General features: G+C 42.4%; 1 protein-coding gene across 1 annotated transcript in view; it reads right to left on the reverse strand.

Annotated features, from left to right (window-relative positions):
- Positions 1 to 7974: 7974 nt before the first annotated feature.
- KIAA1549 (KIAA1549 ortholog) overlaps positions 7975 to 15172 on the reverse strand; it is a 93784-nt gene continuing 86586 nt past the window's right edge. Inside the window, exon 19 of the mRNA XM_030297111.1 lies at positions 7975 to 13701. Coding sequence (XP_030152971.1) covers positions 13447 to 13701 — 255 coding nt within the window. The 3' untranslated portion in view covers positions 7975 to 13446. The remainder of the gene's footprint in view (positions 13702 to 15172) is intronic.

Below are 15172 nucleotides of genomic sequence, written 5' to 3' on the forward strand. Positions count from 1 at the left end.
TTCTGTGTCTCCCTTTCTCTCTGCCCATCCCCCACGCATGTTCTCTCTCTCTCTCTCTCAAAAATAAATAAACATTAAAAAAATATTTTTAAAGAAAAAGAAATTTTAAAGGAACCGGGAGTGACAACCACAAAAATTTTAAAAGAACCAAGCGTAACTGAGTTGCCAAAGGGGGAAAAAATGTTTTTAGTAAAGAAATGAACTCGGATACATGGAAGCTATAAGATAAACAAATAATAAATTATACAAGAATTTGGGGAAAATATGTCTATCTAGACAGAAAATCATGGACAAAAATGAATTTTTAATGACACAAGATAACGTTTATGATAATGCTAAAGAAGGAAAACAGGGGGCACCTGGGTGGCTCAGTCAGTTAAGCATCTGACTTCAGCTCAGGTCATGATCTCATGGTTCATGGGTTGGAGCCCTGCATCAGGCTCTGAGCTATCAGCACAGAGCCTGGAGCCCTGCTTGGGACTCTGTGTCTCCCTTTCTCTCTGGCCATCCCCTGCTCATGCTCTCTCTCTCTCTCAAAAATAAATAAACATTAAAACTTTTTCTTAAAAAATAAAGAAGGAAAACAGGATAGAACATTATATATATACATTATGTCCCTGTACTAGGTAAAAGAAAAGGCATAGGAAAGAGCTTGGAAGAAATTTCATCTAAATGTTGAAGACTGTTTGAATAAATGCATACTAATCTTGAGCAACATGATGCAGAAATGTGTGTATCTTAATGGCAAGTGTGTGTATGTGTTTGTGAATTAGATACACTATGTCTTCCAAGTTTTAGTCCAACATGTAAAGAACTCGGAACTCTGTTGTAAGGTCCTTACACTACTTGTAAAGCAGTACAGTGTCATCTGCAAATGGACTTGTATTAGTCATAAACGTATATTGCTAATTCTAGGGCAACTGCTTAAAATAGTAAAAATTGATATGCTAAGAGAAGAGAGAAATGGCATGATATAAAATGCTCAAAAAACCAGAGGAGGCAGAAAAAGAAGGGAAGACAAGAAAACAAAAACAAGGAACAAGGTCAGTAGATGAAAATAGTAAAAAATAGAGTAATAATCACTTTAAATGTGAATGGTCTAAATACACCAAATAAAAGACAGAGACTATGAGAATGGATTAAAAAAAATAAGACCCAGCTATATATTGTCTACAAGAAACCCACTGTAAATATAAAGACATAGATAAAATTAAAGAGATGGAGAAAAATATACCATACTAACACTAGTCAAAAGAAAGCTACAGTAGCTACACTAATTTTATACAGAGCAGACTTCAGAGCAAGAAAACTGGTCAGAGATAAAGAGGAGTATTATAAAGGGGCAAATTTTCCAAGAAGACATTAACAATCCGTAATGTGTAAACTCTTAGCAATAGAGCAACAAAATGTGTGAGGCAAATACTGATAGAACCACAAGAAGAAACAGATGAATCCACTATTACAGTTGGAGTCTTCAACACCCCTCTATCGGTAACTGACAAACCCAGCAGCAGAAAATTGGTAAGGACACAGTTGAACTGAACACCACCATCAATCAACTGGATTTAATTGACATATATAGACTACTCCATCCAACAACAGCAGATGATACATTCTTCTCAAGCCTACATGTAATATTCACCAAAAATAGACTACATTCTGGACCATAAAACACACCTTCACAAATTTAAAATAATAAATACTACTATGTCACTCATTCATTATGTTACCCCAAATAACAGACACTAATAACCTGAATATATCTTACCAGCCACGTAAAATGAACCGGAGTTCATCTTTAAACAAGCACAAGGTTAGACAACTTAATGTGAAATCAAATAATGTTTTTGCTACCTACTAAAAACAATCCCTGAGCTTACAAATTGAAGGAAATGGTAGCATATTCACTTGCAATTTTTTTTTTTTCAGAATCAAAAATTCACTGACCTGAATCTGTTTTCTGCTCTGTTTTCTCTCCTTTGCACAATGGAACAATATCCCTGCTCTTCCAAAGGCTAATCTCCCCACTATGCTCTGAATCCCAGCATCTCTCACTTTCTTCTCTGTCTTCTGCATTAACAGTAACAACTTCCCCAATTCCGTGGATCATCCCCATAAGCAGGCAACACATCTGGTACCTGTCATTTTAAGGTTTCCAGTTAGCAAATAAAAATACACATCTAGGGGCGCCTGGGTGGCGTAGTCGGTTAAGCGTCCGACTTCAGCCAGGTCACGATCTCGCGGTCCGTGAGTTCGAGCCCCGCGTCAGGCTCTGGGCTGATGGCTCGGAGCCTGGAGCCTGTTTCAGATTCTGTGTCTCCCTCTCTCTCTGCCCCTCCCCCGTTCATGCTCTGTCTCTCTCTGTCCCAAAAATAAATAAACATTGAAAAAAAAATTAAAAAAAAAATACACATCTAAATTTGAATGTCAGATAAGCAACAATATTTTTGTATGTGTGTCCATGCAATATTTAGGACATACCTAAACTAAAAAAAGTATCCCGTGTTTATCTGAAATTCAACTTAATTGGTTTCCCTGTATTTTATTTGGCAACTTGTATGTCATTTACCCTACATCCCTACCTTTCAGTAACCACCCCATTTCTCTGCATCCCTTCTCAGCAAAATATCTGAAAAGAACTGTCTAAATTCACTTGTCTCTCCATTCCCATCTCCTAGTCTTCCTTCATTCCCCCTCCAACCTAGCTTCTTTCTCCAGGACTCCACACAGACTGCTCCTGTCAAGGTCCTCATGATGCATTCATGTGCCGGTAGTATTTCCATACACACTAGTGCAGTGCAGTGAACGTATTTGCTGTTCCATGACATTCTTAACACTGGAGCTGAGATTGCTTTTATACACAAGTGATATGCCAAGTTCTAACTGCAGAAGGGTATTTATAAGCCATTAAACCTTATTCATAGTTATTTTTCCCAGACATACAAAACAATATTCTCCCCCCAGTGGTGTGGGGGATGGAGTATTTCCCCATTGTACTAACTCTGGGGAAAGCCTGAGCTGGTTTTGGGCAGTCCCTCCTCCATAGCACCATCTCTCCTCCAGGGGTCCATATCCTCACCTTCTACCTTATCAGTTCATGAAAGTCTTAGAAAAGGACTGGGTGAGCTGGAAGGTCTCAGGGCCCAGATATGCCCTCAGTGCCATGGCAAACAGGTCCTCACCAGAGGCCAATGGGAAGGACTTCTAGAGAATGGTTTTTCTGTGTTGACCTATTAATTGTTCAGTTCTTTTGACTGGGCCAAGACTTACTATGAGGTATTAGTTCTGTCTTCCAAGATACTGTAAAGCAAATCAATCTCCCTTCTCAAGACAACTCTTCGGATATTTGAAGACAGCTTTGCTTCCTACAAAGCCTTCCCTGCTCATGCGAAACACCTAGGTTCTTCAACTCTTCCTCAAATGACATGGATTCTAATCTTGCCATTCTTGCTCCTCTTCTCCCAGTCTCTCCATCCAATTCATAAACATCCCTTTCCAAATTTGGCACCTATATTCTTCAAGTAACCAGCTGGGGAGGTGGAAATTCTTATATCCCCTCACTGGGTCAATATATTTCTGTTTGAAGTGTCTGAGGCTGGGTTGATCTTTCAAGTATCCCCAGCACTCCTAACATGCCCATTAACATCCTCAACTCTTTTCCTGTTAGGCCATATTCCATATACATATATATGGGATACACACACACACACACACACACACACACACACACACACATTTTAATCCTAGAAGTAGGGCTTTAAACTTAGTAGGAATAAATGATATTATTATTTATTTTTTGGCCTGTGTTTCTGATTGCCACCCATCACAATATCATCCTTCTAAATTTTGAAGCTTATAAAATTTAGTAGGTCACTCTGAACCCATTGATGTGAAGACCATACAAACTCTAATTTCTGAGTTCCAGGGGCCAGTAACCTCAGAAGGTGAAGCTTTAGTTATCTGGAAAAGGGTTGAGGCACAGAGAAATGTGTCAGAAACCACAGGTCATGGACCCTGCAGATAGAGCTGAGGCACTATTCCTGCTTCATTCTCCGTGTGGTCAATGGGTATGTAAGTGGCAGGGGGTAGAGACAGATGAAGGGCCAACCAGAGCAGGAAATGCATTGCGCAGAGTTGATGTGTATGCCTAAATTCACCAGTTAAAGAGAAGCCCCACTGTCAAGGAAAAGACATCAAAGCACACACTTTTCACAAGGGTCCCCCAAAAGCCGTTTGTGGGCTGAAATCTGTAAATTACTAGCATTAAGGCCAAGGGCCAGAAACAATATCGCTTTCTGGACCAGAATAATGCTTTCTGCTACCCACGAAGTCCTCCAAGAGAGCTACAAACACCAGGCACAAAGCCCCTACAAAATTCCACGTATTGTGTCAGGGGACCCGTCGAGCAGTGCCCCCCACTGGTGTGCAGAATTAGGCACTAGCTGGGCCTCTCGAGGTCATGGTGCCATTTTCCTCCAACAGTTAGAAAACTACTGCTTGAAGACCCTCAGACACATCTCCCTGTGCTGCTTTCCAGATTGCCCCCAGCACCAATTCTAATCCTTTCGCCCCCCGCCTCGCCCTCCCCCCACCCCATGCTTTGGAATCCAAATCAACAGCTTATTGTAATAGCAACTAGAAAGCAAATCAGTCCCAGTCACCAAATGAGATGAAATTGGCTGAGATATATTTTTTTTAAAGACCAAAATTTACTAAAATATTGACTGCAGTATTTCTGATGGTGTTGTTTTTGTTTCCTTCTTTTTTTGCTAATCTGCATCTTGACCAGAAAAGGTAGAACAAAAAAGGTTAGGGCTAAAGGGCTACATACAGTAATAGGATGTTCTGATTTAAAATTTGGTTATGTCCTCTTTAAAAAAAAACAACTGTATTCCTAATCTGTGTATAAAATTGGTCTCACAAGAAATCCAGAAATAACAGTATTGGAGAAATGTAAAGCAATCTAAAAACATACAGGCTCTTGGACTTCAAACCTAGGCAGTGAGGACTCCTGTCTCTTACACTTTTTAGGACACTCTAAGGGGGAATAGCTTCTTCTAGATTCTGCTCAAAGTAGACCATTCTTTTTTTTTTTTTTAATTTTTTTTTCAACGTTTATTTATTTTTGGGACAGAGAGAGACAGAGCATGAACGGGGGAGGGGCGGAGAGAGAGGGAAACACGGAATCGGAAACAGGCTCCAGGCTCTGAGCCATCAGCCCAGAGCCTGACGCGGGGCTCGAACTCACAGACTGCGAGATCGTGACCTGGCTGAAGTCAGACGCTCAACCGACTGCGCCACACAGGCGCCCCAAAGTAGACCATTCTTGCTGCTCTTTAAAAGCAACCACAGGGGTACCTGGGTGGGTCAGTCGGTTGAGTGGCTAGCTTCGGCTCAGGTCATGATCTCACGGTCCGTGAGTTCGAGCCCCGCATCGGGCTCTGTGCTGACAGCTCAGAGCCTGGAGCCTGTTTCAGATTCTGTGTCTCCCTCTCACAGACCCTCCCCCATTCATGCTCTGTCTCTGTCTGAAAAATATATAAACGTTAAAAAAAACTTTTTTTTAAAAGAAAGCAACCACAGTGCACAACTACTGTTGGGAAAAAAAGACCAACATTCATTTGTACTGAAATCAGCAACCCCATTTCAGCTTTTAAGCCATTCTCTTTCTCTCTCTTTTAACTCTTTGTACTGTTTCCTTTAGAACGATCTCAGAATTCTGGGGTGCCTTGGCAGCTCAGTTGATTAAGCACCCAACTTCAGCTCAGGTCATGATCTCACAGTTTGTGAGTTCAAGCCCCGCATCGGGTTCTGCGCTGACAGCTTAGAGCCTGAAGCCTGCTTTGGATTATGTGTCTCCCTCTCTCCATGTCACTCCCCGGCTTGTACTCTCTTCTCTCTCTCTCTCTCTCTCTCTCTCTCTCTCTCTCAAAATTAAATAAATGTTAAAAAAAATTTTTTTTAAAGAACAGTCTCAGAACTTTAAGATGCTGAAAGAAAACCACTGATTTAAGGCATATCATCATTTCGCAGAATCAAAACCTAAGTATTTACACTGCTGAATTTTCAAGACACTGGTATAAACCACCCATGACACAGCCACTCTAAAGCAAGTTCACAGTAAGTTTTCTAGACATGTTCTATTTTACGCTTCTGAATGCTATCCTTTGGCAAGAGTACAGCAAAACATCATTCAACTACACAAATGTGGGTTACCTGGAGGTGGGGCTGTAATTTTTCAAGTCCTCAACACAGGAAAAATCAAGCCTACACCAGCCTCATTTATTCCTCATGAGGGTGTAGCAAGGAACGTTCAGGAGATCTTTAGAGGAACAAAGTTACTAAACAAATAGCAGGTGGTCCAACAACAATAAAAACATATTGTTAGTGTGACTATCTCAGACACTGGACCAAAGGCTCTCTCTCTTGGGAATGCTACAGTTTCTCGTTTTCTTTTTACCTTAAGCTACGCTTGGCAGGTATAATATGGAAGAGGAGACAGAGGGAAAAGAAATGCCAATTACAGCTTAAATTCATATTCATGTCAACTCGGTGTTCGAGGTCTGGGCATGGGACCAGCCCGACCTTTCTCATAAGCCTTAGCTACTTCTGGTAACTCCTTGTTCTTCTACAGTTTTGAAGCGATTTGCATGCAGACCATCGAAAATGCCTTAGGGGAACGAGGTGTGCAGTTAGTCTACCCTGTATTTTATTTTTTGTTTTTAATCTCAAGCTGTGTTTACTAAAACATAAGGATCTATTCATCAACACTACCACAACGACTGCTTCTTCAGCTATGTCAAAAACACCAGAGTATCTGGCCATTGTGCGTGCATGTGTATGCTTTAAATTTCCTTTATTTTTCCTTCAAGGATTAATATTTGGTTTTGTCGAATGTGCTTCAACTTCCATAATATCCTATTCTGTTGCTTACTGGGCTTTTGTTTTCTCTTTAACATAAACCTCTTAATCATTTAAAACATACTTGAAGGTCTCTTTCATAGTGGTCTATTTTTTTCTGATTTTTTAGGTCCAAACTCTCCTTGCGGTTGCTCCTGTGACTTTTCCTTCATGAAGGTTTATTTTCACCCACGACTTGCAGCTGCTAACCACGGTTCCGACTTCAGCAAGAGCTGGCCGCCCAGAGGAGCACGGCAGGTGCTGGGCTGTGGGTGCCCATGGAAGGCTCATGTGAGCCTCTGCACGGGTCTAGGGGCTTGATCTGCATCAAACTTGTTGTAAAAATTTTTAGATGATTTTAGATTTCGAGAGAAGCTGTAAAAATAGTGTTTCTGCATGCCCTTTACTGACATTAAGAGAAGTCTTAGTAATCCTAGTAAAGTTAGCAAAACCAACAAAATTAACCTTTGCACAATACCGCTGACTAGCCTAGGGACTTTATTTGGGTCCCACTGGTTTTGCTTTTTTTTTTTTTTTTTTTCCTCTAATGTCATTTGTTTTGTTCTCGCTGCTCCAGGATCCCATCCAGGTTTCCACATTTCATCTCGTTGTTATGTTCTACGGCATTTTGTTCCCTTGGCTTTCCTCCGTTTCCAGGCGTTGTCTTGGGTTTCATAAACAACTCCAGGTTGACCCTATTACCTTTCAAGATTGTGCAGACTTTGATCTTCTCATTTACCTTTCTAGATAAAGGTAGAGTCCTAATCTTTTGTAGAGTCCTAATCTTTTAATTCCTAAATGAATCTGCAAGCATCAATTTGATTAGTGCAAAACACAGTGAGCAGAAGGGGGTGGGCACCAACCCAGGGGAGTGAAAACAATTCTGCGAATTCCACAGGCTGACGAGACTCCTTTCCACTTAATTCCTCAGAAAATCAAAGTCATAGGTGTTCTCGCCAGGGCCACAAAAATTAGAGAAAAAGATCATCTCCTTCAACCATCACATTTCACAAATGAGAAAAAATGATCACGTTACAAAGGAAAGAAACAGAAAAATATCATTTGACACCAATTCATAGCATTTATTGACATTTCCATTTAAAATGCTAGGAAAGCAGTATAAATTGTAAACATGGAAACCAAACACTTGCATAAATTATTTCAAAAACTCTACAGCACATTAGAAAACAGTGCAGCTAATTGAAGGGTAGAAACATAACTGACAAATAGAAGGGAAGGTTCGATTACTAAATCATATACCCACACTGAAATTTAAGTGCCCGTTTGAGACCAGCAAACCATGATTGTCAAGTTCAAGTTGCAGTATTGATGCCACAAGTGGCCTCAATTGACTCTGCGTATTTTCGTACATTATCACTCACAATCCAGGAAGGAGAGTGCAGGAAGAGTCAGAGGAACGTGGACCTTGACAAAGTAGGAGGAGACAAGCAGGTATCCCAGAATGGCTCTGCTGAGCCTCCTTTCCTGCAAGGGTAATGAGCCCAATCTCCATGCTCCTTCGAAGATGCTCTGGAGGAGGGCTAAGCAGAGTGTATACCCCTTCCTGAAATGAGCCCTCTGGTGCTTAGAGCAAGTGTGTTAATCGGTGAAAGCCTCCTTCTTTCCCCCGCCATGAACAAGAGGAACAGCACAGGGTGTCTGGCTTGAACTTGGCCCTGTGCTCTTCCTAACTTGCACACTTAGGTTGTCAAGTCATGAATACTTGAATCAGGGGCATGAGACCCTTCACAACGCTCCAAGTTGTCCAGAAAGTTCCGGTGGAATCAGGGACCAAGCGACTCAAAATCTCTGTCCCTTCTACTATTCACTCTTTCTTTAAATGTGAAGTGGCCCAGGGCAGAGCAACCCAGAGGAAGAAAGGCAAAGCAAGGAGCCTGCATAACTACCCTGTGGGAAACTAATTTGGACTAGACCACCTCAGCTTAAGACATTCATTCCTTCTCTCACTTGCTTGCGGGTTCCTAACTTTGTTTCATGTTTCCAAAGGCATTTAAAATGCTTTACCTAAATTTCAATGCTGCTGCGTGTTCTTAAGATAAATTCTCAAATGTACTGTTAACACACACAAGCATGGAATTAGGATCGTACCGTGAGGTTTCAGTTTTCAAGTCTTTTTAATACTAGAGAGAGGAGTCCTAAACACTGAAAGTTGCCTCCAAAAATATCAAAAGAAACCTGAAATATACACACCCCTTATTCATTAGGTAGTAAGTGTGAGCCTGTTACATTTTATGAGTATGTTACAGCAGTTGCTCTTAGAAACCCCTCTCACCTGTTACAAGAATATCCATTAATGTGTTGGATTAAATGTCAGAATGAAGTTCAAGTTACCATCCCATAAAAATGCATTTTGTGATCAAATGGTCAGTGTGCAGGTACAGAAGCAGACCCCCTCACCCTCCCGCCGGGACAAATGTGGATAAGCAGGCTCTGGAGACTGGCTTTGGAGGTAGAAATGGAATGGCTGCAACTCACCTCGAGCAGAGGTCAGTGTGGTACTTAAGACTGGAAGCCCCCTTCTCCCCTGCCCAGAACCTCAACCAGCTTTCCTTTCAACCAGCAAATTCATTCACGTCTGAGAATCCAGTAGGAAAGGGGACGGGAAGTTCATGTAATGATTAATGTGTGAATTACTGCAAAAGCAAATCGGTGTCCGAGTGACCGGTTTGGCCACTGGAGCACTAAGAAGTGCGAATACAGTAAACACTGACCCTGTACACAGTTAAATGGGAGGCTCAAGAAGCACAGCATTACCTGTTTCGGCCCAAAGCCTTCAGGTGCCCCTCTCACCTGTGCTTTGCATCACAGGCCTCACGCCCTGAAAAGTCCGGTTGGCAAAACCCGCTTAGTCTGCTGCTCAAAAGTCATATGCCACCACAATCAAACCATATTCTGAAATTAAATAAAATCTGGAGAAAATTGTGTAGGTAGCTACAAAGAAGTGGAATGTATTTATTTATAACCTACTCTGCTCCACAAAGGATTTAATGTGGTTTTAGGGCTGACCACTGAGATCGGCTCTACGCTATAAACCTTGGTGGAATTCTTGCAATATTTTCATACTTTGTAATTGGTTCCTCCAGCAGTTCTTGGTACCTTTCTCTTCCCTCCTCCAGACTGGATCTCTTGCTGAGCAGACCTTCTTCGCGGACCTGGCCATTTTCTTGCTGTACTACTGCAAACCCATTCTCACAGTCCCATTTCCTCCTCTTGTTTTATTAAAACTCCTTACTGAGTGCGGTTAGGGATCCTGTCCTCATATTGCAGCAGATCAAGTTCATGTTCAATGACAGCTTCGCCCACTTTCTACGTCCTTCCTCAGGCCTACTCCCAGCTGTTTCCTTGCCATCTCACCAGCTCCCCCGTCTTCATTACAGTAGCTTCTCAAGTGGGCTTCTCCCCAGAACCCCGTGGTTTCCAAAGTGCAACTTCCCTTCTCCTGAGTACCCAACGCACTGGTGTATTTTCAATGAATCTTTCTGACGTTCACACCACATTATGTATCTGTATCTTCTTCTGTCTTTTATACCCATCTGTGCTATCTGCCTTAGACTCTAAGATCTCAGAATACAGGGCTCATGGTGACTTTTTTTGGTGCTACAAACAGCAAAAAATCACGAGCAGAAAGATGTTTGATAAACACTGTTTTGAAATTAATGGCAACGGAAGCGAATTTAAAGCAAATCGGGAGAGAAGAAGAGACACACGGAGACCTTAGTTTCGCTCTGGTTACCTCCACGTGAATTCATTCACTGGTAGATGACAGCGTATCAGACTGTCCAATTCCAGTGCAATCATACAGATAACATCTTACATTTCACCAAGCTTTGTGCTCCCTCCTCAAAGGCTGTTTGCACATATGAGCACATGTGAATCTCAAAACAAGAAATTCTGGGAGGTGGGCAGGGGAGGTCTGTTCTCATTCAGCTGATGGGGAGAATGAGGCTCAGGAATGGACCTGACACAGCAAGTTGGTGACAGAGTAGTCTCTGAAAACAATCATTTCTCCAACTCTCTCTAAAACTGTAACTCAACTTCATAGCTTGCGTTATTACCACTAGAACTTTCAAACTAAGGAAAAAGAGACTCAAAATTTAACTTTTCATTTTAGAACTCCAAGGCCACCCACGATCGACATGAGGACCTTTCTTTTAAGTAGATCACGTTAACTGGGCGTCTGGAGATCCATTTGGGTGTGGTGCTCCCCACAACAGTTAGTCTGTCCTGAGTTCTGTGACAGGTAGACTGCTGCAGGTGTTTAGAGAACACAAGTGCAGACCAAGTGTGGTTTACGACCAACTCACGAACGCTGTGATCCCACGGGCCTGCTCACACCACACCACACACCACCGGTTATCACATGTTATCTTTGGTCTTGACATTTGCTTAAAAGTGTATCAATTCTAAGCACAATACAGGTAGAATCCTTTCATGCTCATCTGAAAGGCATCAAGATCCCCTACTGCAGCTCCCTGGAGAACAGACATCTGGTTCTGTGATGGACACAGGAGGTAATGATTCTTAGTACACTGGGTACAAACACAACACTGAGCAGAACAGAAGGGAGCCTGTGTTTATTCCATTTGCTGTCACACAGTCTGAACTCACTGTAAGATGTCCCAAATAAAATTCTGCTTGGGTATCGGGAAACCTGGTATTTCTGAATGACATGCAAAGTACTCCTCCATTCTGGGGAGAGTCTGGTATGTGACCAAGACTGAGAGGTAAGAAATCAAGCCCAGAGGGGTCTTCTCTCCCACACTCCTTGGAGCCTTTGAGGGCTGCCTGAAAAGGGGTCTCCGTTCCTTTAACATCCTCGAGAGACTTCCTCTCCTGCGCCCCTTCTCTTCCAGAGGGGCAGGGATGAAATGGCTACATTTAACTTCCCAGAAGCGAGATGCCCTGTATCATAAGACCATCTGACAGACTTCAATGAGGAAGCGCTGAAACGATTCTGGCTCCCAATAATTGATTACATTTTGAAAACCTATTTCAGCTGTTGCAGGGTTCTTAAAATTTGATGCAGATTTTGATTCCTCAGAGTCCTGAATTCTGCCTGTTGATTTGTGGTTAGTTAAAAGTAATAGTTGATCTAATAAAAAAGGATTCAGAGTGGAAACCAGTTATCTGTTTTTCTTCTGAACTTCACTCAAGTACCAGAAAGCAGAACGGCCCTTATTATTATGATCCTTCCTCTAATCTGGGAAGTAGGGAAATGTTTACTTCAAGAGTGAATCTCAAGAGAGGCGATACCCTCTGTCAGGCCCCAAGGATGTAAGATAGTTTTAACAGTCACTCAGCGGTCGTGCACAATACAATCAGAAACTGGGAGCAACTCCCTCCTTTCCCTTGTGGTCCTCAAAGCTCCTCTTTACATTTCTTGATTTATTACAGAGAGACTGGACCGAACTCCATTTCATTTCCAGGTCTTGAACACAGAGAACGTGATTACTAGAAATGCACTCGTGCATAACAATCTGTTGGCCCTAGGAGTTTTCATAGACAATTTTTGCTCGTGGGAGATTTCTCATTCAAATGTGATTTGCGAGCAACTCATCAGCTAAGTGCAAGGATTAGTTATGACCTCCTGAAAGCCGCCTCCTCTAGCACTGGCCTTACTGACGGCATGCGCTGAGATGGGATGCTATTGGCAGTCACATGCGCCCAATTAATTAAACAGCAAATACACTTAAGAATGTAAATCTAAACTTCGATATGTATTTTGAATAACCAAATAAATAGTTAACGTTTCCCCTCTCCGCGCTGGGAGGTTTTTTTGTTTGTTTTCTCCTCCCTAGGACAAAATGAAATCCTCAACATACTCTTCCACTGAAAAAGCCAAAGTTTGCATTTCACAGACATAAAGGTGAAGGGGGCCCTCGGAGCTGTAGCACCAGAAGTAGAAGGAAAAATGCAGATGATGGCTTCTTTTGGAATCATCAGGCTCTACAATCTATCATTTGGTTTCTCACTAGTAGCTTTGTAAATTCCCAAACAGTCTTAGTATTTTTGTTGTTAATATGACTATTAAAATAAGTTCCTATGGAGAAAAAGAGGAAAATCAAGCTGTTAATAAAATGTCTTCAAATCTCTTTTCTCAAAAAACAAAGCAGCAAGTTCATCATACAAACCAGTCTGAATCACATCTTCCCACAGAAACGCTGGATTCCAATAATCCCTAAACCATCTACACAATTTTCATCCTTTACCTTTAGAAAGGAGACTAATTTAGTGATTTTTGTTAGCTTAGTCTTATGGTTTGTCTTCATGAAGTGCTGCTGGCTTTTGGCCAAAAGTACGTAAATTTCGACTGAAACCCAAGTGGTCAAAAAATTGCCAACCGATTAAAAGCATCATGAGCTGTCATGTGACTTATGGCATCTTCTAAAATTGCAACTTGCTCCCTTACATGGGCGCCTAGCCCAGGAGATGCACATCCTCTTACAAACACCCACTCAGTTGATTTCCATTTAGTCTTGCTTCCACGGGAAGCAGATACTTGGCAAATCTGCAAGGCGAGGCCGATCAGCTGTGGAAGTTCTGCACGGCGGTCTGTTTCTGGGAAAGCCGGAGGAGCTCCTCGCGGATCGCTTTGATGAGAGAAGCCGAGGAGTGGCCGGGCTGGAGGTCTTCTGTGGAGCTGGTGGCGTAAGCCAGCCCCGCGCCCTGCAGCCCCCTGTGTGGGAGGTTCCCAGGAGGAGCGGAGGGCTCCCTGCCTGAAGTCCTTGGCACCTGGAACAGCGGTGAGGAAGAATACTCCTGATGGCCAAGCATGTGCGTCTGAAAGAACATGGCAAACGTTACTGTATTTCCCACGTAAGAACAGGAGGGAAAGTCAAATTCGTTGGTGGTAGGTGTACTCCCAGGACGACTTCTGACCACTGCGCACCCACCCTGGCTCTCCAATCAGGCCTCAAGGTGGGATGGACAGACTGTGAAAAAGTGCTGGAGGGGAGCAGTACAATAAAGAAACCCTTGGACTTCACAGATGCCTAATAAATACTTGCTTAAAAGCAGACAGAAGGAATGATGAGGTTGGCCAAGTCTCTGGGCCTCTATGTGTGGAGGTCAGTGGTCCACTGGGAGAACAGGAAGGGACCTGGAGAGCTGGGGTCCCTTCCCTGGGGAGGTGAAAGGTCAAATGAGGGCATCTGAGAGCTGGAAGAGGTGAGCAAGTCCCTGCAGAGCAAATGACAAGAACTGCCTCTGCTCTGGGCCTGGAGCTTTGGGAGGGTGTGCCTGTGACACATGCTGAGACCACAGAACACGCACAAGGTCACAAAATCATTTTCCATTTTATTCATGTGTGTCTTTTGACTGTTCTGCAGACCTTTTTCTTTAAAAAGTTATCTGCACTGGGGTACCTGGGTGGCTCAGTTGGTTTAAGCGTCTGACTTTAGCACAGGTCATGATCTCGTGGTCTATGAGTTCAAGCCCCCTGTTGGGCTTTGTGCTGACAGCTCAGAGCCTGGAGCCTGGTTTGGATTCTGTGCTTCCCTCTCTCTCTGCCCCTCCCCTGCTCATGCTCTGTCTCTCTCAGTCTCTCAAAAATAAACATTAAAAAAAAAAAAGTTATCTGCACTGGGGTACCTGGGTGGCTCAGTCGGTTGAGCGTCCAACTGTTGATTTTGGCTCAGATAATGATCTCAGGATTCGTGGGATCAAGCCCCATGTCAGGCTTTGCACTAAGAGGACAGAGCCTGCTTGGGATTCTCTGTTTCCCTCTCTCTCTGCCCCTCCCTACACGTTCTCTCTCTCTCTCTAAACAATAAACATTTTAAAATAGTTATCTGTACTGTAACACACGAGAGTTTTGCCTATATTTACATAATATAAATTCATTTGGCATTCATTTGACCAGAATTATACTTTTCAGTGATTTTTTTTTCATATTTTTTCAGTGAAAAATCTCTCTTTGGATGTACATATAAGTACTAAATCTGTGGTTTCACTTATGCTAAAAATTAGCCTAATGGTAAACATGGCGTTCAAGCTCTAGAATATTTCTACATTTCACGTTTCCAAATAGTGATAAAAGAGGCAGTATAAAGTGAACGCTAGATCTGATAGGAAAACACAAAGCACAGTAAAAAAATAAGCTGGGCACAACGAAGGCAGAAAAAGAAAAGTGTGAGCAAATGTCAAGTAGACACCTGAGATTCTAAGTATAAGAGCATATCTGATAGGGGAAAATTACATTCTGGAGTTAATTTTCTTTCTCTGAATAGTAGAACCATCTGGCCATGAAAAG

Source organism: Lynx canadensis, chromosome A2 (assembly GCF_007474595.2).
Source record: "Lynx canadensis isolate LIC74 chromosome A2, mLynCan4.pri.v2, whole genome shotgun sequence".
Lineage (NCBI taxonomy): Eukaryota > Metazoa > Chordata > Mammalia > Carnivora > Felidae > Lynx > Lynx canadensis.